Source organism: Lagopus muta, chromosome 1 (assembly GCF_023343835.1).
Source record: "Lagopus muta isolate bLagMut1 chromosome 1, bLagMut1 primary, whole genome shotgun sequence".
In the NCBI taxonomy this organism is placed as follows: domain Eukaryota; kingdom Metazoa; phylum Chordata; class Aves; order Galliformes; family Phasianidae; genus Lagopus; species Lagopus muta.
Window position 1 is genome coordinate 119,003,898 of NC_064433.1, and position 21,105 is coordinate 119,025,002.

Below are 21,105 nucleotides of genomic sequence, written 5' to 3' on the forward strand. Positions count from 1 at the left end.
GGCAACTGTATCAGCTAATTTCCTCAGGACTCTGGGATGTGTTTCTTTGGGATCCATAGACTTACAGCTGTTCAGGTTCCTCTGGAGTCATGCACTTGATCTTTGCTTACATCAGGAGGGGCAATGCTCCTCTAGTTCCCACCTTATGAACTGTCCACTCAAGGGCTGTCTGTAAGGGAGTTGCTTGTGAAGACTGAGAAAAATGTTGTTGAGTATCTTAGCCTTTTCCTTGTTTGTTGTTACGAACTTTCTTGTATTGCTTAGTGGGGAGGGTACACCCTACTTGACTTTCAGTTTCTGGTACCTAGAGAAGCCTTTCTTATCCTTCTTTGTGCCCCTTGCCAAGCCCAGTTCCAGTTGGGCCTTGGTTTTCCTGACCTTAAACAGCCTAGCAGTATCTCTATGTTCCTCCCAATTTTACAGTCCCTGCTTCCACTGCCAGTCCATTTTCTTCTTACTCTCCAGTTTCACCAGCTGGTCCCACTTCTGCCATATCCATCTCTTTCCTTCCTTTCCTGACTTCATACACCTGTGGATGGAGAGCATGTGTGTCCTAAGATCTTCCTTTAAGATCTGCCAGCTCTGCTCTGCTCTCTTGTCCTTGAGGACAGATTCCCAGGGAGTTTTATTGATGAACTCTTCAAAGAGCTGGAAGTAGGTTTTCGTAAAACTAAGCTTCCTGAGTTTACTCTTTGCCTGTCTAATATTGCTAAAGAGTTTGAACTGCACTGTTGCATGGCCACTACAGACTAGGCAGCCTGCAATCCTGACATCACCAATCAGTTCTCTCGTGTTGGTGGGGAAAAGGTGCAGCATTGTCATGGCCTGTCTAGCTGTCATGATAAATTTTAGGTTACTGATACTTTCCTCTGCTGGAGGTGATCTCAAGCTTCTGTATTTCTGTCTTTTTTTTTTTTTTTTTTTTTTTTAATTTTAATTTTAAATTTTGTTGTATTCCTACCAGGACTATGATGCTATGGTGAAGCTGGTAGAAACACTAGAAATGCTTCCTACATGTGACCTGGCTGATCAACACAACATTAAGTTTCATTATGCATTTGCTTTGAACAGGTAAGGATTGCTGTTTGAGCATGTTTCATTATATTGCTGTTGTTTCAAATGGGGTTATATTTAAATCTGTAGTGCAGACTATAAGGATCTGTTACAAAGGCCACTGATGAAAGATTTCATTGATACCAGTGATGTTTTGGTCAGGCTGAAACTGTTCTGAGTCTGATTCTGAACATCTCACGAAGTTTAGCATAATAGATTTGGAAGTGATGCATAACAAGTGTTACTTGATCTATGAGTACATATTCATGAAGCAGCTTCCTTGAAAGGTTGAAAGGCAATCTGCACATACAGGCTATTTCCTGATTCAGCTTTTCTAGATTAGGAAGCACAGAAATATGTGTTGAATTCTTCTAGATAGCTACGCATTTCTACAGTTCATATGTATAATATTCGCTCTGTTTCTAAAGAAGGTATATTAAGATTGTATCAGAAAGTAGATTTTATACACGCAAAATTAAATGCATTAATGGAAGTAACTGCTTAGATGAAATCCACATGTTATTTATAGTTGAGACCTGCCATTAAACTAAAAATTGGTACTGCACAGCATCAGGATGGCATATGAAGGGTCTTAAGAACTTAGTAACAGATTTAGAAAAGCAGTCATTGATGGGAAAATCTTACCAGAAAAAGGGGGTTTTCTGTCTGCATGTATGACGTTTTATAGATAGTGGTAATAACTCCATTTGAAACCATTTGACAGTTTTGACAAACTTAGGAGTAAATATAAAATTGCTGCTCAGAAAAAAGAATCAGGTATCACTTCCTCATTGTCAAGAAGCAGTTTCTTACTGTTTTATATAATGTGTTCCCTACAGATGAAGTTCATTCTCATGCAGCCATATACAGGCTGTATGCATAGGAACAAAGAATGCAGTACATGTCAGTTGGAAAGTTCATAGAAGACAGTGATTTTTGAAAAAGGTCTGGTGGTTTGTTAATAAGCTTAGTGATCATCTCAATGTGATGCAGTAGCAAGTAGCCTGAAGAGATATCAGGAAGAATAAAGTATTGATTATTACTGAATAGTATTCTCAGAGTACACAGCATGATTGACAATACACATAACTCTGATGTCTGTGCTTTTATGATAACTTGCCATTAGAGATTTTTTTCGAAGGCATAAACCCTGTATAAAATATATGTTTTCAATTAAAAAAAAAAACAAAAACAAAAACAAAACGATTCTGAAACATGAATTGATTGCAGTGGTAAGTGCCTTTATGTGAAGAAATTAATCCCCAAATTATTTCCAATTTCCAAACCCCTCAAGGAAAAAGTTAACTATTTTTTTAAACTATATTTGGAACTATAACATGAACTTGAATGACGACAAAATCTTTTTAGGAAAGAGAAGAATAAATAATTAATTTTGATGCATAATTTGGCTTACGTTGTTGTGGTGTGTCGTTTTGTTTTCTAAGAATGGAAATGAACGCAGTGTGTCCTGATTCTCCTCAGCTCTTCATATAATGAATTACTAAGTCTCAGCTGGTGAACCTTTATTTAGTCTTGTAACTTGTTCTGCTAAGGTATATCTCTCAGAAAATTTAGTTCTGAACACATGAAGGCAGAGAATTTTGCTGTTTGGTCTGGTATTTATCCCATCTGTTGAAATATGCTTATCACATTGTGTTTCTTAAAAATAAGGGAAAATGAGTTTTTAGTGTAAAATTTTTATGTACAATATAAGCTTCCATTTTAAAGTAGTGGTTTACTGCTTCTTGGTGATGATATCCATTTTAAACCATGTTGTAGTTTGTTTCCTGACTGTACAGTGGTATGGTATGGTTTTCCACCTTTTTTTTTCCCCCAACCCCTAAAAATTGCAGACTTGATCTTTGAAAGCTTCTGAAATTCAAATCTCCTTAAGTTATCCTTATGATCTCTTGAGAAGTTGTTTCAACAAAGAGAATTTGGCATATTTTGACTCGAGACATTGCAGTCGTCATTGGATCATGTCTTGTCCTTAGGAAAACCTGATTTGATTGGACAACAGTTTTTGAAACTTTGCTATTTACCTGTGCATAATAAAACTAGTACAGTTCTTTACCCTCTTTATCTTAAAAATCTTTGTATATTGAGTAGTACATGGTCTTCGTGCCATTAAATCTTCAGTGTTGTTTTGAAAGTAGCAATAGACGCCTTGTCAAAGACTAAATGGATTTGCTCATGCACCTGCTTTCCCCATTGGCTGATTTCATTAAATTCAGCATTAGCCTTAACCAACACGACTTCACCTCTGTTCTGGGAACAATCTAAACGTTGCTATGGAATTTTTTAAAGAAATGAATGACCAAGTTTTCATCAAAAAGAATGTGGAATTCAACCTTTACAGAAGGTGTTGTGTCTTGGAACAAAATGCTGGACCAAAGTCCAGAGTTTAGGACTGGAACACTCAGAACAAGTTCAGTTAAGTAAAAAATGACGCCTAGTGTTGCTTTTAGCATCTTCCATGGGACTTTTGAACCACCTTTTTTCTTTTTGTCGGTTTTAACAATTATTTTAATGAAGGTTTATCAGAGTCTATTCATAAAAATACAGAACTGTGTTTTTACTTGAACTGTTTGGAATGCTAAAATCAATAGAATGGTAAATGTTGCACAGTATCACTAAGCCTAGCAGGAACAAAGTACATTACAGAATCATAGGGTCTGGAAGGGACCTAAGGAGATCATCTAGTCTAACTCCCTGCTTAAGCAATATTCCTACAGCAGATTATGCAGGAAAGTGTCAAAGCTGGATTTTGAATATCTCCAGAGGAGACTCCACAGCCTCTCATGGGCAGCCTGTTCCAGTGCTCTGTCACTCTCACAGTAGAGGAGTTCTTCCTCATGTTCAGATGGAACTTGCTGTGTTCCAGTTTGTGCCTGTTGCCCCTTGTTCTGTCACTGGGCACTGTGGAAGAGTGCCTGGCCCCATGTACTTGACTCCCTCATTAAGCACTGATAAGATCCTCTCTCAGTCTTGTCCAAGCCGAACAGCCCCAAATCTCTCAGCTTTTCCTCATGACAGAGGTGCTCCAGGCCCCCCATAATCTCTGTCACCCTCCTCTGGACTGCCTTACTTACATTTGAATAAATACTTTGGCCTTACTTAGCAAAACTGGACCTACCAGACATTAAGTCAATTTCAAATTCTGGAAGCTTGCAAAGAGGCCAAAGGTTATGCCAATATTTTTTTTCAAAACAGAGTAGATTCTGGCTACTGTAAGACAAAACTCAGACCAGGCATAAAGTCAGAGATATGAAGACTTCAGTTTCTTTCCCAGGCAATTATATCGTTAATTGTTAAAGATGAGGACATTGCAGTCACTGTTACTAAACTCAGCATGCATATTTTAACAAGCAACATATGTAATACACACATAAAAAGCAATTAGCAAGGGAAGAGAGTAACAGGGTGCAAGTAGAAAATTGTTAGTAATTGTGAATAATGGTAGCCAAAGTAAATTATTCCCATTGAAAAGCACTGGGTTGTTTGAAATGTTCTGTTTTCTGATTACCTTTATATAGAAAAATCACATCATGAGGTTCCTCATTTTGTATAAGTGGTTCGCACAAAACATCCACAGCATGCACAAGGAAAAAAGAAGCTAGGTTTTTTCCATTGTCATGGCTCTCTAGAGGCCTGCAAATTTAGTTCTAGTCACAATAACCAATTTGGGATTGTTTCTTCATCCACTATCGTGAACATTGAAGGTTCTTCAGTTGAACTGCATTCTCAGTGAAGTGAGTCTTTACTCTCTAATTAATTAATTAGTGGTTGTTTTTTTTTTTTCAGGTGAGAGTTTATGTAGAAATAATTCTAATCAAATCGATTATTTCAATTCTCAAAAATTATGACTTTTTTGAAATCACTGTGTAGATTTCTGCACAGTTAGGAGCAATTCAGCTCATCTGCTGTGAAGTCACTGAGACATTCTTTAGCCACTCAGCATCTTATTCTTATGCAAGAGGATGCATCTGCCAGCTTATGGCTCAGGGACTTCCTGAGACAGAGAAGTAAATTTTGTGTTTATCAAATAAATTTGAGAATGGAAAAGGAGGATAGATTTGCAAAGAGATTCTCTTTTCTGTAAACGCTGGTCTGTTGCTACTTTTGTAACCTTTCTTCCTTAGCAGAGACTCAGAGAAAACTTGAACAAACCAAAGTAAACCCTAACAAATTATTTTTGAGCTTCATAAGGAAGAGGCTTAGAGAATTTTGGAGACGAGCAATGGGGCAGGATATTTCAGTGCAAGCTGGCCTGTAACCAAGGAGCAGGTAAAATTCAGTGAATGGTCCTATCTGTAATTCATATTCAGGAGATTTGCTTTACAGAATCAGTCTCACTTGATGCACCGATTTACTGCAATAAAGATAACGTTTTCTGCTTTCTATCCATGACTGCCCATTATAACATTCAGAGCTTCAGCTTTCCCTACTTGGAGAAGCTGTGGGGAGCATGGGGAAGCTCATGTCATTGATAGTGGGTAAGAAAAATAGAAGTCAGTGCCTTGAGGGTATATGGTAATCTCTTTTCTGGCATTGTACTGCAAGGCCAAACAGGCCTTCAAAGCGTCACAGGTCTGTTTGCAGACATGCAGATCCCAAACTGTGGGATATGGAACAAGTGAAAATACATCATGGTCCAGTGCAACAGGTACTGTACATAAGCAAACAGTGTATGTTCATGTTGACAAGAGAAGTTTGCTTGTAGCTTGAAGTATGAGTTTTTCCAATTATGTTTGTTTGTTTCCCCTCTCAGTTAGTCTTCTCTTTTTGGGATTGCTTTAGAAGGTGATAACTTTTCCTAAATTTGCATATTATTGTAATTGATATACTGGTTTATATTGCAGAATCATCAAATTATGTTAATAAACATTTGATAAAAACAAATACAAAGCTATCTAAGCTGATTTTAATAATACCTTGTGTTAGGTTAATATATAGTTGTTTAAGAAAATATTAGCACTGAACAATGTATCTTTAATGGAGAATTGTTTCTTACCTTCTATGAACTCAATAAATCACACATTTCCTGCCCGGAGACAGAAACCTTTACTTCTGTTTTGAGTGCTTTAGTACACTATTTCTTTAGTTCTTGTTTTGAAATGCTCTGCGTACTTTCTTTTATGAGCACAGGTTTATCCTATGATATCCAGAAGAGTTAACTTTTGCACTTTTCTATTTTAACTAATCTTGCTTTATGCATTGTATTTTTTTCTTTAAAGTGAGTCTGTTTCAATCAATATGTAACACACGTTAATGTTATCATTAACATTTAACCTGTTTTTACACAAGACAGAGGTGAGTCTGTTTGTTGTGGAAGCAGACAATTTTTTCTTACTGTTTCACCATAAGATTGAATACATGCTCAATTCTACAACTATGTTACACACTTGTTTACTGGGAGCTACTGGACTTATAGCTTAGGGCCTAATTTAGTTCTGTTTACCCAACTTCTTTCATGTCTGTTTTTTGTCTATTTTCGTCATTCTTTTTTCATATGTACAAGATGTTGTCTCTTTCTCTTTGTCCTCTATGTTACTTCTAAAATAGCCAAGTTTAAGATCCCTACAAAATATAGTTTGATAGAACTGTTATTAAATAAATGAGTACAGTCACTTCACGTAGCCTCCACTTAAGGAGTTAGTTTGGGTATATCTGAGGAAACAAGACTTACGCCATCACTGTATGTGGTCTTTCAGTACCTGTTCTCCAGAAAATTTTTAACATGATTTAAAACCTCTACAACTCTTCAGAGGAGGTTGTGGCAAGGTGGCCTCTTCTTCCAGATAACAGTGATAGGATGAGAGGGAATGGCCTCAAGTTGCACCAGTGGAGCTTCAGATTGGATATTAGGGAAAATTTCTTCTCCAATAGAATGGTGGGTCATTGACACAGGCTACCCAGGAGTCACCATCCCTGAAAGTGTTCAAGAACTGTGTGAATGCAGCAGTGAGGGGCATGGTTAGTGGATGTGGTGGTGATGGGTTGGTGGTTGGACTAGGTAGTGTTAAAGGTTTTTTCCAATCTTAATGATTCTGTGATTCTCTTTGTTCACATTAACAGTGAAACTTGTCTCAGAGACTCTGGTTAGTTCAGAACAGGTTTGGTTAAAGCATGTTGACCAGTACCATAGATTTACCCCCCACTTTTAAATTTATTTTTATTTCCCATGAAACTGAATAAAGATATAAACTTTGTCCTTGAGTGCTCATTAGAGATGACCAGTGTTACTTTCAGAGCAACAGTCAATTTGAAGTAAAAATGTTTTAAAAATATACAAGTACTTGCTTTGAAAGTTTACTGTATGCCTGTATGGGAACTGCTGAATCATGGCCTGAACCTCTGATTGACCACCTGAGGTGAGCAATGAGTCAGCCCTGGGAGCACAGGTGAAGGCAATTCACCTACGATGCTGGAAGGGGGGAGCCTGGCTGCACCTCTCCTAGACCCCATTTAAGAGCTGCCCAGGACAAGAGTAAGCTTTCCATCCATTCTTCTTTAGCATGATAACTTGTTTAGCCTAACTTTCTTGTCTATTTCTTAATTATAACATCTGTATATTCATTGATTACACAGTGCCACTGGCATTAGAGCTAGGTAACTTCTGCACAGACAGCTACAAATCTGTTATTAGATATTCTTCATCGCCTAATGTGTATAGAAGCCTGAGGGATTTTATGTTTGGTTGTTTTTTTTGCTGCAGTGTGTTTTTATTGGTTTTAATGCATTAGCTAGTTACCTAAGGAGCTGAGCCAGTTTACAAAAAATATTAATCCTTCCATGGCACACAAATACTAAGTTTACTGTAAATTGTTATTGGTGGTATTTCTGACAAAGTAGGCATGGTACTTTTAAGCCTGTTCTTGGATACCTGGGCAAGGAGCAGAAAGTTGGAAACAGTTCTGAAAAGAAACTGGTGAATGTTTTAAGTCTTCTGAATGATTAAAAAGAGGGGAAAAAAAAGGCTGCTTGCTTTATCCTTGCTGATAAATAGTTTTGTTTGTTCTAAGTAAATAGTGAGTTCTAAACTGAAAAATATAAAACAAAGAGAGACAAAGAATGGAATGTTCAGTTTAATGACAGTAAAGAACTGAAATTATATTTGATCACTGATCAATTTTTTTTCTTTCTGATACAATTGATACATATTTGACAAAAAAGGTTTATGACAACCTAGTTGTTTTCCAAATTTTTCTTCAGTATGAAGAACATAAAGAGAGAAGTACAAGTCATTTTTAAACTTCTATTTTTCTTGTAGTTCAGTCACCATATTGAGCTCAATCACTCTTTTGGCTGAAGAAGTATTGACCTGACTTCTCCTGTACTCAGTCAGTATTGTCAAGTACTGGCTCTGGAGCCTCTGGATTCAAGAATAAAAATCAGACAGGCTGTTGCAGATGGTCAGCTTCATATGAGTATTTTCAGGAATGATCACTAAGCAGGCATTTATTTCTCACTGGAGTATCCGCAGAATCTGTCTGCTTACACAAGGAGGAATTGCGTGGGATGACAGATTTTCTTTCATTGAGGAATTCAGGGTGTAAATCAGTAGTTAGGAGAGCTAGAAGTAGGAATCCATGATATAAGAATACAGATATGGAGAATTTGTTTTTTATCAACCAACCAATATGCAAATGTAGTTGTAAATGAAGTCTGTACATAGTAATGATGGATGAGTTACAGGGTAAGCAGTGAAAAACACTATTCTACTATCTTGCAGTTACTGTTTGAGATCTGAAGTCATTAATTTTATTCTTTGTTTTTGATTTCAGAAGGAATAATGCAGGTGACAGGGAGAAGGCACTACAAGTCATGCTTCAGGTCCTGCAGACGTGTGATCACCCTGCTCCAGATATGTTTTGCTTATGTGGAAGGATATATAAGGATATGTTTCTTGACTCTGACTGTAAAGATATCAGCAGTCGAGATCATGCCATTGAATGGTAACTGAAGAAAGCCCAAAATCTTTCTTTAAAAACTTCTTCAGGCTTTTACAGTTATGAAAAGCAGAGCTGTATAATATAGAAGTTCAGAAGTTCCTCTTTTCTACTTTTTTAATGGTTTGATTTGAGTAAGTGATTTACTGAACACCAGGTATTTGGATATGTTTTCTTGCTTCTGTACAGAGTGAATACAATGAGTATAGGATGATTCACTTAACTTTTCAAAGAAAATCTGCTTTAGGGTCAAAATAAAAAGCAAGTGAGCTCATGGGACATATGTCGATCCTTTGTGCAAGGATGGTGCCCACCTTGGAGCTCTACAACATATTTCTATGTATTAGTGTATTTAAGGAACAAGCCTAGTGTATTTAAGGAACAATATTGATAACTGCATTATCTCAGTATCTCAGTAAACTCTAATGAGAGTGAAGCTTTAAAACAAAGCACTTTGGAGATAATTTGTAAAACTTGCACTGAAGACTAATACTTTCATTGCTTTTCTCATATGAATAAAACAATAAAATCATGTTCTATTATATGTATGAGTTTAGCAATAACCGGTTTAAGTTATATTTTCACAAAACTACAGAAAGTAGCAACTAACATACAACTAAAGAAGTTTTTGTTTCTCAACATAAGACGAGTTCCTTCTTTCCAAGAGTTCTTTGCAATGCATCAGGGCCACTAACTAGCCATTTAGTCCTTCCAGTAAATTAATAGCTGAAAATGGCTACCAAAACTATGCAGTATTTGTTATTCAGTGAGACGTGAGCTCCTGACTCTTCTCTGCAGGTACCGCAAAGGGTTTGAACTCCAGTCAACACTGTATTCAGGAATTAACCTTGCAGTTTTACTACTTGTTGAAGGACAGCAGTTTGAAAGCTCAATGGAACTGAGAAAAATAGGTAAGCATCCACTCATAGAGCCATGGACGTGGTTTTTTTTGCCCCTCTCCCTGTGAAGAAAACAAAATGCTTATTGAGGTGGGCTGTGTGGATAGAAACATGGTTTAAACTTCTTAGAGACATGTCCCCAGTGGCAGTCTAAAACACGGGGATCTTGAAGTACCAATTCTCATTTTGTTGCCTTGGTGCAACTTTCTAGTAAGTAGGTCTACCTAAAGGGCTGCAGGTGAAGGAGGGGAACAAGGACTGACTTAAGCACTATCCATGAACTGCCTCTCCCACACCACAGAGATTATCCCATTGTATGGCTAGCTAAGTCACACTGCGTAGTTCATCTTTCCTTGGGGATGTCAGGGAAGAATCTACAGGATTTATGTTGTCCTGAACTGAGAGATCACGTGGAAAGATCTATCAGGACAGTAACTAATTCTGTACACAACTTCCATGTAGGCCCATTTCTTTCAGTCAGTGAAGATCTCAAGGAAACAGGTACACAGCTTACACTACGAATCAGGAGGCAAATATCACAAGATTTTTTTTTTTCAGCATCATATGTGGTAGGAGTTCTGTCTGTTTCAACCATGTTGGGGATGTTTTCTGCCCTAGCCTCTGTATTAAGCACTCTTTGTATTTTTCTGAAGAACACTCGCTCTTATTTATTTTTCACTAATGCCAAATCATATCTTATTGGACTTATTGATAGACTTATTAATTTATTAGTGTTTTACTGATAGAAAAATGTTTCAATTGAAATTTTACAGGTGTACGGTTAAACAGTTTATTGGGAAGAAAAGGGAGCCTAGAAAAAATGAACAGTTACTGGGACGTGGGACAGTTCTTCAGTGTGAGCATGTTGGCTAATGATGTTAGTAAAGCAGTTCAAGCAGCAGAGAAACTATTTAAGCTGAAACCTCCAGTATGGTATGTAGTAGAAGTCTGTAGCACAAGTACCCAATTCTGGGAAATACACAAAGTAAAACAATCTTGTAGACTCTTGATTAATTTAACTGGATTTTTCCATCATAAATTGTTTGCAATGCTAATGTTATACTCTGTTCTTTCATTCTGGGAAAGAAAGGGCGAGGAAAGGAAATGGTAAGGAAGTAACTTACCATTATTGTTGACTGTAAGTCTAATTGCAGAAAGGTTTATAAGAACTTAGAAAACAGTGACATTTCCTATGAAACAGTTCTTTTCAGAGTTTAGATAGCTGCTGCTCTGTCCAACTGCCATTTTCTACCTCATAATATCCTTTCCAACTGTCACTTAACTATATGTGTGACTACACGCTTTTGCAATAAGATGTTTATGAATGTCCAAGTGAGTTTGTGACTTAAGGTTTACACTAAGTAAGCTATTCTTTCAAAAATGCACAAAAATTGATCATATCAATCATGGTTGCTTTTAATGTAAATTTGATTTTGCTTCACATTATATTTGCAGTTACTTTTTTGGATGTCTAAGTCAGTTAAGAGCTTTTAGGATCTGGTTAAATTCTGTTTTCTCTCTGTTAACTCACTAATTCTATATATTGTAGGTACTTGAAATCATTAGTTCAGAATCTGATGTTAATTCAGCGTTTCAAGAAATTCGCCATAGAACATTCTCCTAAACAAGAAAGATTGACTTTCTGGCTAGATATAATTTTTGAGGCAACGAAAGAAACAACTAATGGACTGAGATTTCCAGTAAGATGTTATGTCCAAACAAGTTTTGTTTTTCTTATGTTTCTGGATTAGCTATCACCAGAATTAGAAGACTTCTAAGCACAATACTTGCATGTTTAAGTGCCTGTTATTTTATTGCATGAACCAAACCCCTGTATTCTGCAAACCTATACTTTTTAAAAAACATTTGACCCACTGCCCTAAAATCGTTGTAAAGAAATGCTTCTAAGTCTCGTAACAGAAACCATTATCGTATCATTTGGTTGGCCACAGGAATGCAGCATCTTCCTGCCTTGTCTTGCCCTTCTTTCTCCCCTGGAAACTTCTTGGCCTTACTTTGTGGTTGCCTATTGCCTATTCCAGAGCATTAGGGTTTACTGAAGATGTTGTCATGCGCTACTTGCTGTTTTATTAAAAAAAAATATTCTCTCTCTTAGGTTTTGGTGATAGAACCAACTAAAGTCTACCAGCCTGCGTATGTTTCTATCAACAGTGAAGAAGATGAGAGATCTCTTTCCTTGTGGCATGTCTCTCCCACTGAAATGGTAAAACTGTCAGCAGATGCATCTCATGTATTCTGATAATCATGCTTACATTCACTTTTTCACATGTAGATTTGGAGTGCTTTGCAATCATTTAAAGTTTACTACATTTATGCAAAGCACAAGTCTTGACGCCTGTCTTGTGAAGATGCAAAGGTTGGCTTTTTACAATGAAAACTATTAGATAAAGTACTGGAGATTAGAAAAGAAATATGGATGGATAAAGTTCAAGAGATTAGTGAAGGCATATAGACAGTATAATCTTTTGAGAAAGAAATAACTTTAATTTCACTGGGATGTGTTGGACCAAAGTTTCCTGTTGGGATGGTGTAGGTGGAGGCTAAAACTGTAGAGAGGTGAAGTATGGGAAAGATGTATGTTAGAGCAAGACTACGTAGTCACCTGGATCTGTGAAGTTTTTTTCCAGTATGTGTGCTACTTCACTGCTTGGAGTGAATGTGCCTGACGCACCACTCATTTACGGAACAAATTCTTGGTGCATATTTAGTGATGTGAAATGCCACTCAGCTACTGAAGGAAGGGGGTCTATGTTCCAATGCACAGGTTGCCCTTTTGTTTTGTCTCCACTGTGCTCCCTGAGCTAGCCTTGTTGGCCCAATACTTCTTTAGGAAGAAACATGAAGTTTTCTTTCCCCTTCTAGTCTGGCTAAAACTAGGGCATAGTTTTCTTTGTTTTATATGAAAAATTGATCATTTAGGCCAAAATATAGTGTTTGGTAAATTGTAATTTTTTTACAATTCAATTTTATTTGAGGAAATATTCCCTTTTCTTCCATCCTGCAATGTTTGCATTTGTTTTTCCTCAAGGGAGTAAAACAGCAACAATTCTAAAAGGAAAGTTGGAGGATGGGGGGGGGGGGGGGGGAAGGAAGGAAGGAGGAAGTAACAGAAGAGAGATTTTAGAAAAACTTCATTTTGCTTGCCATACTGTAGGTTTATTTCTGATAGTAAGGTTAAACAGTGTCTATATTAATCTGATATACTTCTGTTTTTCACAGAAACAGATTCATGAATGGAACTTTGCAGCTTCTTCCATAAGGGGAATAAGGTTGGTATGTCTGAAAAAGTGTTGTTTTTTTTTTTAATGCATGCTTCATATTTCCCTTGAGTGGGAAGTCTGGATTCTGCCTTAAATCTCTCCAGTGCATTGCCTCTCATAAAAGCTGCTTCTGTCCAACTTTTCTTGAAACACTGAAAGGGAAAAATTTTCCTTTCCATGCATGGGCAGAGCTGTATATTTCACACAGAAATACACATCTAAGATTTGTTTATGTATTCTCTTGTAGATTATCCTGTTATCAATTGTGTAGATGCTTTTCTAAACTTGTGTAAACTTCTGTGTATTTTCAAAGTTGGGATATTTTGCTGCTAGAAAGGCAAGCGATGGGTAGCCAGGAGAGAAGGCAAAATGAAGCCTACGTTTACATCCTGGTGGTGTCTATGGCATTCTTGCTCTCTGCCTGTGTTTTTCAGACTGTAATTTAGAACCGGAGCAAACATAAGTGCAGGCAACATCAGATGAGTCTTTCCTTTTTACCCCAGTTTGTGAGTTACTGCACTGGTAGATTGGGCCTTTTTAGAGATGTAAGTGGCTCTTTCCTGGGACCACTTAGACAAATGCATAAACTTAAGTGCTTGTCAAACTTTACTTTCCTAAGGTGTTCTGCAGTTCTCAATGCAGAGGTTTCCAGGACCACAGTTATCACTATATGCCTTTGAGTGTTATGTCCCAGTTTTGTCATCTATGAACTTGAATGATTATTTTTCTAAGTAAATAAGCTCAGTGAAATAGAAACAGAATTCTGAATAAGGTGAATTGTAATTGCTATGAAAGCCTGTAATTGTAAGTATGGACTTGGATCCTCTCGTATCTTTGGAATTTGTTTCCAAGAGCAATTTTTGGTTTTAATGAATCCAATGTGATGTGTTTTTTTTTTTTCCTGTTACTCCAATGCAGTATAAGTGGATGTGAAATTATCATTACCACTGACTGAGCATAACTAAGCAAACAATTTCTAAAACACATTAATCACCTCTGGTCAACACATCACACAAATCAGCCATGACTGAGAAAGATAACTTCTGATTAAATGGAGACAAGATATTCATTTGCTATGATTCTTAATCACGCTGGGGATTGCAAAGCTCAAGGGAACAGACCATTTATATTTAGAAGAACTGAATGTTTTCTAGGTATATGACAGCTTCAAATTGTAATACTTTTGAAATGGCTTTTATGCCACAAGTATAACACAGTTTGAAATACAGTGTTTAGTTACTCTATTGTCTGTTTCACATTTGCTTCGGGAATGATCATCTTGCTTTGCCATTTAGTTCTTGTGCCAGGTATACATTTGCCTGTTTTGCTAGACTGGGAGTTGTTGTATCAGAGCCAAGGTATAGAATGGCAAAACATATTTTCAGATATTTCTGAAAAAATCTAATGGCAGAATTTTAATATTTTGGAACATCTGTCACTGCAACCCTAAATGATGCTACAGAAAGTTGGTTTTATAATGTTCTGCACCGTTACTATAATCTACTGACATGTAATTTAACTAACGGGCTCAGCGGAGGCCAAGTATGATCTGAAAGATTTTGACTAGAGCAACCAGACAAAAACTAAAATGCGTTTTATTCATTTAATGCATAAAAATAATGTCTGTTCCTTAACAATTACAGATCAGCACTTATGCAGATTGCTACTGAAGTGTTTGGAATGATAAGAGGTTCATTCCTGGGTTTACTTTCATATTTCAATTGTGTTTAATGGCCTCTTCACTTCTAGCTTCAATGCATTTAGATGAGCTATTTGTAACACTGGAAAAACACAATATGCAATAAATGATCACTTTTTCAGAATTATAGCTGCAGTTTGGAGTAAATATTGGTCATTCTAAAACTTGTTTATTAATATTAAAGCCATAAAAATATATACTGGTGAAGGATCTGCTCACTGTATCTCCCTGCTCAGTTTTATTGTGAGTGTAATGGAAGCATAAAAATATGAAATACTGGTCAAGCTTAAAAGAAAGACTTTCACGATATCTAGATTGTTGTCAAAGCAATTCACTTCTATAGTGGTATCAAGAAATACCCTGAAATCTGATAGAACTACGTGAAGATGGAAGGGAAGAAGAGCAACAAACCTTAAAGCACTTGATAGAAGTCAGCATCTTACCAAAATAAGCAGTAGCTTAGACATTCATCAAACTGGGGGTAGGTTTTTAGTCTCAAGGATATAAATAAACTCAAAGCTTCTAGATGTAGTAAAGATTAATATAATTGCCTATAGCTTCTAAGAAGAACATATTTGTTAGAGATTTCAATTCAATTTAAAATTGCCTCCACTTTTTTCTGCTTCTTCTAATGGTGATGTCCAAAATAATCTTTTCTCAATGTTTCTTATTACAGTATTTCCAAGTTTGATGAACGATGTTGTTTTCTTTACGTACATGATAACTCTGATGATTTTCAAATCTACTTTTCTACAGAAAACCAGTGCAGTAGGTAAGTTTGTTTTCTGTGGATATTACATGCAAAATATGTCCCAAATGTAATTAATTTAGTAAAAATTGAAAGCTAACAATTCTGCCTGAGAATTTTTTCTCTTACCTTCTTCACTTCTTTTTACTTGATTGAAAAGCAATGAGCTAAATTCTGTGGTATTTAACGAGATGAGAGCAAAGTCTCATCACACATGTTGACTGATTCTGGTCAGTTTAAGTAGCTTATTCTAATGTATAGCTATTATTTTTTCTGTCTCTTTCTTTGTCATGCATGGTAAAATAATGATTTAGATTCCCTTACATACCTGTACAGTTTAATTTACGTAAGAGCAACTGGATGCACTGAAAATTCTGACATGGATTGTGTCACAGATACTCGATATGGTTTGCCGTAGAATTGTAGAATGGTTTGAGAAGGGACTCTTAAAGGCCATCTAGTCCAACTCCCCTGCAATGAGCAAGGACAATTGTATTCAGATATTTTGTGATAACAATTATGTTGTCTCTTAACAGTAAACCTACTGACTAAGTTTCAGACCTAAATATAGACCAGATTATTTCTGGGGACAGATACTGACATATAGGTCTTCTGAATGAAGTAGGAGTAATTTGTTAATATACACTATTTCAGGATGAACTGCATATTTTCTTGCAGTAATTATTAATTTATGTGTTACATAGAGTAAACTCATGCTGAAGAAAATTATTAGCTCTGTGGAGTGCAAAGCTTAGAAGAAAGGAAGCATCAAAATGGTTACCTGTGAAACATTAATTTGGCATTGCAGTTTATGTAATAAAGATAGATAGCTTTTCTTTAAAAATGTTTTTTTTTTTTTAATGCACAACCAGAGTCTGTTCCAGAAGAAAGTCCCTGATAGTCAATGAAAGATATGTTGTAAACATTTTATAATCATTTTTAATAAATTGTAACCATTTATTATGGAATTTTGAGGAGGAAAAAAAAATGTGGCTCACACAGAAGCCTACAGGAAAGCTTGGTCTTGTGCTTAATGTTCTCCATCTCAGAGGACTAGATGAAATCAGTTGAAATCCTTTTTTTTTCAAGAATGTTACTTTTTCTATTTTGTTGTCTTTCTGGATGCCCAATTAGAAGTGACAACTTTGGATTTTCAGAAATAGTGAGGAATGACGTTTGCAACCAAAATCTGTGGGAACATTTAACTTAAACTGAAAATAATAGAATTCTTATCACTGCACACCAAGAGAACCACCAAACATAATGTTACAAATTTGTGCCACAGGACTGAACCTCTGAATATCAATACATAATTTTTGAATATCTTAACCTTTTCTCTAATTACACTGGTAAATATAAGGACTTAGTAAGCACCTCATATCAAACTATGCAGCAAAAATATTTGTGTTGGATCTACCAACGTTTCAACATACAATTACAGACAAGTATTGAGTTTCACAGGAACAAATAAAATAATTTTATAAATTGTTAGTATTTTCAAAGTGTATTTATGTTATTCCTCCTTCAAATAGGGATAAGCAAGTAAATAATGAAAGAAACCTGTGTCTGAATGTGCTATTCCTTTTGTTTGCTTGGAAGCAAAGCCCATCCTGGGAAGAATGTATCTAATCTCTTGCTGAAAGGCTATTTTTCTTTGATCTTCTGCTATTTATTGCTCTCTTAGATTCTGTGGGTTGGTGAAAGAAATTTTGTCTGATGCAGTTGGCAGTACTTTGGAACTAGAAGGAGAAATAGATGGAGAAACATTGGAGGTATGTCAGTGTTAAAAGATCAAAGAACTCTGAATGATTTTCTCCATTTTCCTTGCACTTTCCTATCAGTACACTGGAAAGACAATAAATAAAGATTTTAATTACTTAATTATATATGAAATTTCAACTCTTATTTGTGACCAGAGCTACGTTCATTTGAAAAAAAAACTATTTTTAAATGAAATGATCCTGCTAGTACTGTAAACTGTATAAATCCCTAAAGAATTACATTGCTGATTTTATATTTACACTGCAAACAATCTACAGATAAGAATCATTTGATACCAGGTGGCTCAAGAGGATAAAGAAAAGATAAGGTTGATGTAACTGATGAGTGTGAAAACCCAATTGTGGTCTGTTTGATTTGGATGTCTTTCTGCTTCTGTCCCATTCTACCAATTCCATTATACTTAAAATTAAAGGCAACAACAGTGAGCCTTTGTAGTAACTGAGGCGTCAGAACAGGACAGAAAGAATAGATGAACCTTTACTGTACTGTTGCAAGTAATTTCATACTGTGGGGAGGAAGAATTTTTGCACTAAAGTTTGCATGTATTGATGACAGATTTTTTTTTTTTTCCTCAAGTGAAAAGGATGTGATAAGAATGCCTGTTAAGCCCAGCTTAATACATGCATATGTAGTCTTGGCATTTATTATAGAATCAGCGTCTGCTTTGGCAAAGAAAGTGTATAATCTATAGCTGCAGCTATTACATTGCATATTTATGAACTTAGCTCATGGCAGGAAAATCTCAAAACGTCCCAGTCTATTCAGATGTGTAATAATCCCTTGTAGGAAGTGAGTTGACCATAGTTTAAGTCTTTTGAAAAAGGAATTGGTAAAAGACTTTGAGAATGCGTGATGGGAAACAATCCTGCATCAGTCAATTAAGTATGAAGAAATGACCAAATTACTGTTAGATTTTTAAGCTACATCATTGTACGAGTTTATATCCTGATGTCTTCAGAATCGTCACCTTGTACTTACTATCCTAGATGAGGAAATTTAAAAAGAATTTGTGATACTAAGGAAAGATAATGGGACCACTTGGAAAAAGCACCTTTATATCTGCTTGACAAGCACAGAGAAATCAGAAATACTTACAATCAATAAAGCAAATATTAGTACGTGGGAAAGGGGAAAAATAACCTTGGTGTAATTTTGGGGAAAAAATAGGCATTTGAGTTAGAATTCCTGTGATAATGTTATTCTGAGATTATGTATATTTTGAATTGCAGTGTTGCTTGAAAGCAGCTACAGTTTAGATATCTGCAACTGACAGACTTGAAAGGAGAGTGTGTTTGGCAGTTCTTTCTTCCTTAGAGTATTTGTTTCTGGATATTGATATTGAAGAAGTTCCTATCATTTTTGAAGTTCCTACTGCGCTCCACATGGGCTATATTGGATGTCAGACATCCCTAATCCACATTTGTATAGAAGGTCAGCTGTAAGCACTTGTGTACTCCTACATCATGGCTGAATTGCACATGCAGAGGATCACATATTCATATCTTCAGCAATGAGCAGTGATTCATTCAGTCTTTCTTTGTGCCCGTTGGAAAGTAGCATTAAACATATATGGTCTCTTAGAACGTCTACCAACTAGTAGTGAACTATAAATCTCATCAATTCTCATGTTTCATGGCACGCAGACTGGAGAAATGCAGTGATTATTGAGCTGCCTTCAGACTAGACAGTTGCAGATGGGATCAATCTTAATCTTGTCAATCTTAAATGTGACTGCTGTATTCTTTCAGTTTGATGTCATATGATAGCTGTGAAAGCTGGATGCGTTACTAGTGAAGAACTTGACAAGTTTTACATATGGCATTTTGGGTCAGTTGTGCCTATCATTTAACAAGATTATGTTGTAATTGTAAAGTGCTGAAACATGGAAAATGAAATTCTGCTTGAGCCAAGCTAACTCAAGTTTAGCTCCACTGAAAAGAATATGCTGTTAAGATAAATTACAGACAATTTTTCTTCAGCACCTTCTATATAGTGACAGGAAACATCTCATCTTTTCTGAGACGAGAGAGGGAGTTTCCACAACACATGGATAGTGCAATACCAGAACTACAAAGAAAAGTCAGAAGACACTTCACAGGATGTCTGATGCTGGCACACACCTCTGTGTTCATCAGGTGCATCCCCTACCCCAGCAGCACACTCAGAGCAGGTGCCAGGCCCATGGCCAGGTGGCTTTTGGAGATCTCCAACGAGGAGGCTGCACAGCCTCTGGGCTGCTTGTGCCAGTGCTATGTCACCTGCACAGTAAAAAGGGTACTTCCTTCATTTCAAGGTAATAGATCTCAAGTCTATATTCTGTATAAGGTAATAGATGTAGCAGAAGTAGTAGTTATGAATAGAAACACCAGTAGTTGTGGCTTTAAAAAAAAGAAAAAGGAACTCACATGAAGCAGCGGAGGACATTATGCAGTTTTCCTATATAGGAAATCTGTGTGGATTTGAGAAGACACATAGAGAGGTCTGTGCAAATCCTGATTATATTTGGAGCTATAAAATTTACCAGTTCCTTTCTTATGTACTTGCAAAAATGCTTTTTTAGTACCCTTTATCAACTTCATTTGAAATTGGAGTCAACAGTGCTCTGTTTAACCCAGTTAACTTGGGTTAATTTAGTATCTGAGGTGTTTTTTGATTAAGTGTCACTCATCAATAGATTTTTCCACTGGCCTTTCTGTAGGAGTTCTCTCATTAAACCACCACAAGGGACAAGGCCACAAAGTAGTGTAAATTAGCATAGCTTTGGTGAAATTTGAACCAGCAGTGTTTTACATAGGTGGTAGTATGCCCCACCGTGTTTCAGTAACAGTGAATACAGCTATTTTATATATACTTAATAATCCTTGTGGAGGCTGAACTAATGATGAGGAGTGTCAGAAGTGAACTTTGCTGTGGCTAAGCTCAAATAAGGTATTAGAAAATTGTTTATCTGAACTGATATAATGAGACTGCCAATTTTACTTCTGAAATCTTCAGTTTCATAAGTATGGACCATATATTTACAATACGAAGGCTCTGTCAGCAAATCTCAATCATGCTATCTGAACTGTCTTTTGATAGCACTGTTTCACTGAGCTTAATTTATCATTCCTCCTTTTTTGTATGAATGCATTTGTAAGTTGGTTAGGGAAGATGTTTTGTAAAGCAAATAATGTGGACATTTTGAAAGTTGCGTAGTGCATGAGGCTGGTGGGTAGATACCATCTGCTCTGCAGTAGTTACTCTGCACTGTGCTAATTTGGTACAGTGGTGCAGAACTGCTGTTAAACCTCTCTGTAATTTCAAATGCTATTAATCACAATTCATGTATTGCTTTGTTTGTCTTATTTGTTTGCAGTACGAATATGATTACGATGAGAAGGGTGACAGAGTAGTTCTAGGAAAAGGTACTTATGGGATAGTATATGCTGGAAGAGACCTTAGCAACCAGGTGCGAATAGCCATCAAAGAAATACCTGAGAGAGACAGCAGGTAAGAGCAAGCTTATTGTTGTATGTATGCATTACTGACAGAACTGCAGTTGTTTGAAGAAAACGTGACTCTTCTCAGCAAGTATTTCTATCTGATTGGCTTATAATGTCCCAGTATACTCGCATTCAATTATTGTCTTCTCCTAGTATTCCTCAGCAGCCTTTGGAGAATGAGGACTTTTAATTATTTGGGAATTTATATG

General features: G+C 36.4%; 1 protein-coding gene across 3 annotated transcripts in view; it reads left to right on the top strand.

Annotated features, from left to right (window-relative positions):
• The window catches only part of MAP3K15 (mitogen-activated protein kinase kinase kinase 15), a 73,115-nt gene that overhangs the window by 33,555 nt on the left and 18,455 nt on the right, over positions 1-21,105 (top strand). For all 3 annotated transcript variants that reach the window (XM_048936490.1, XM_048936482.1, XM_048936500.1), the window contains exons 6-15: positions 965-1,071; positions 8,841-9,011; positions 9,804-9,916; positions 10,678-10,837; positions 11,454-11,604; positions 12,021-12,128; positions 13,145-13,194; positions 15,561-15,656; positions 17,317-17,404; positions 20,770-20,903. In XM_048936490.1, the coding sequence (XP_048792447.1) occupies positions 965-1,071; positions 8,841-9,011; positions 9,804-9,916; positions 10,678-10,837; positions 11,454-11,604; positions 12,021-12,128; positions 13,145-13,194; positions 15,561-15,656; positions 17,317-17,404; positions 20,770-20,903 (1,178 nt within the window). The remainder of the gene's footprint in view (positions 1-964; positions 1,072-8,840; positions 9,012-9,803; positions 9,917-10,677; positions 10,838-11,453; positions 11,605-12,020; positions 12,129-13,144; positions 13,195-15,560; positions 15,657-17,316; positions 17,405-20,769; positions 20,904-21,105) is intronic.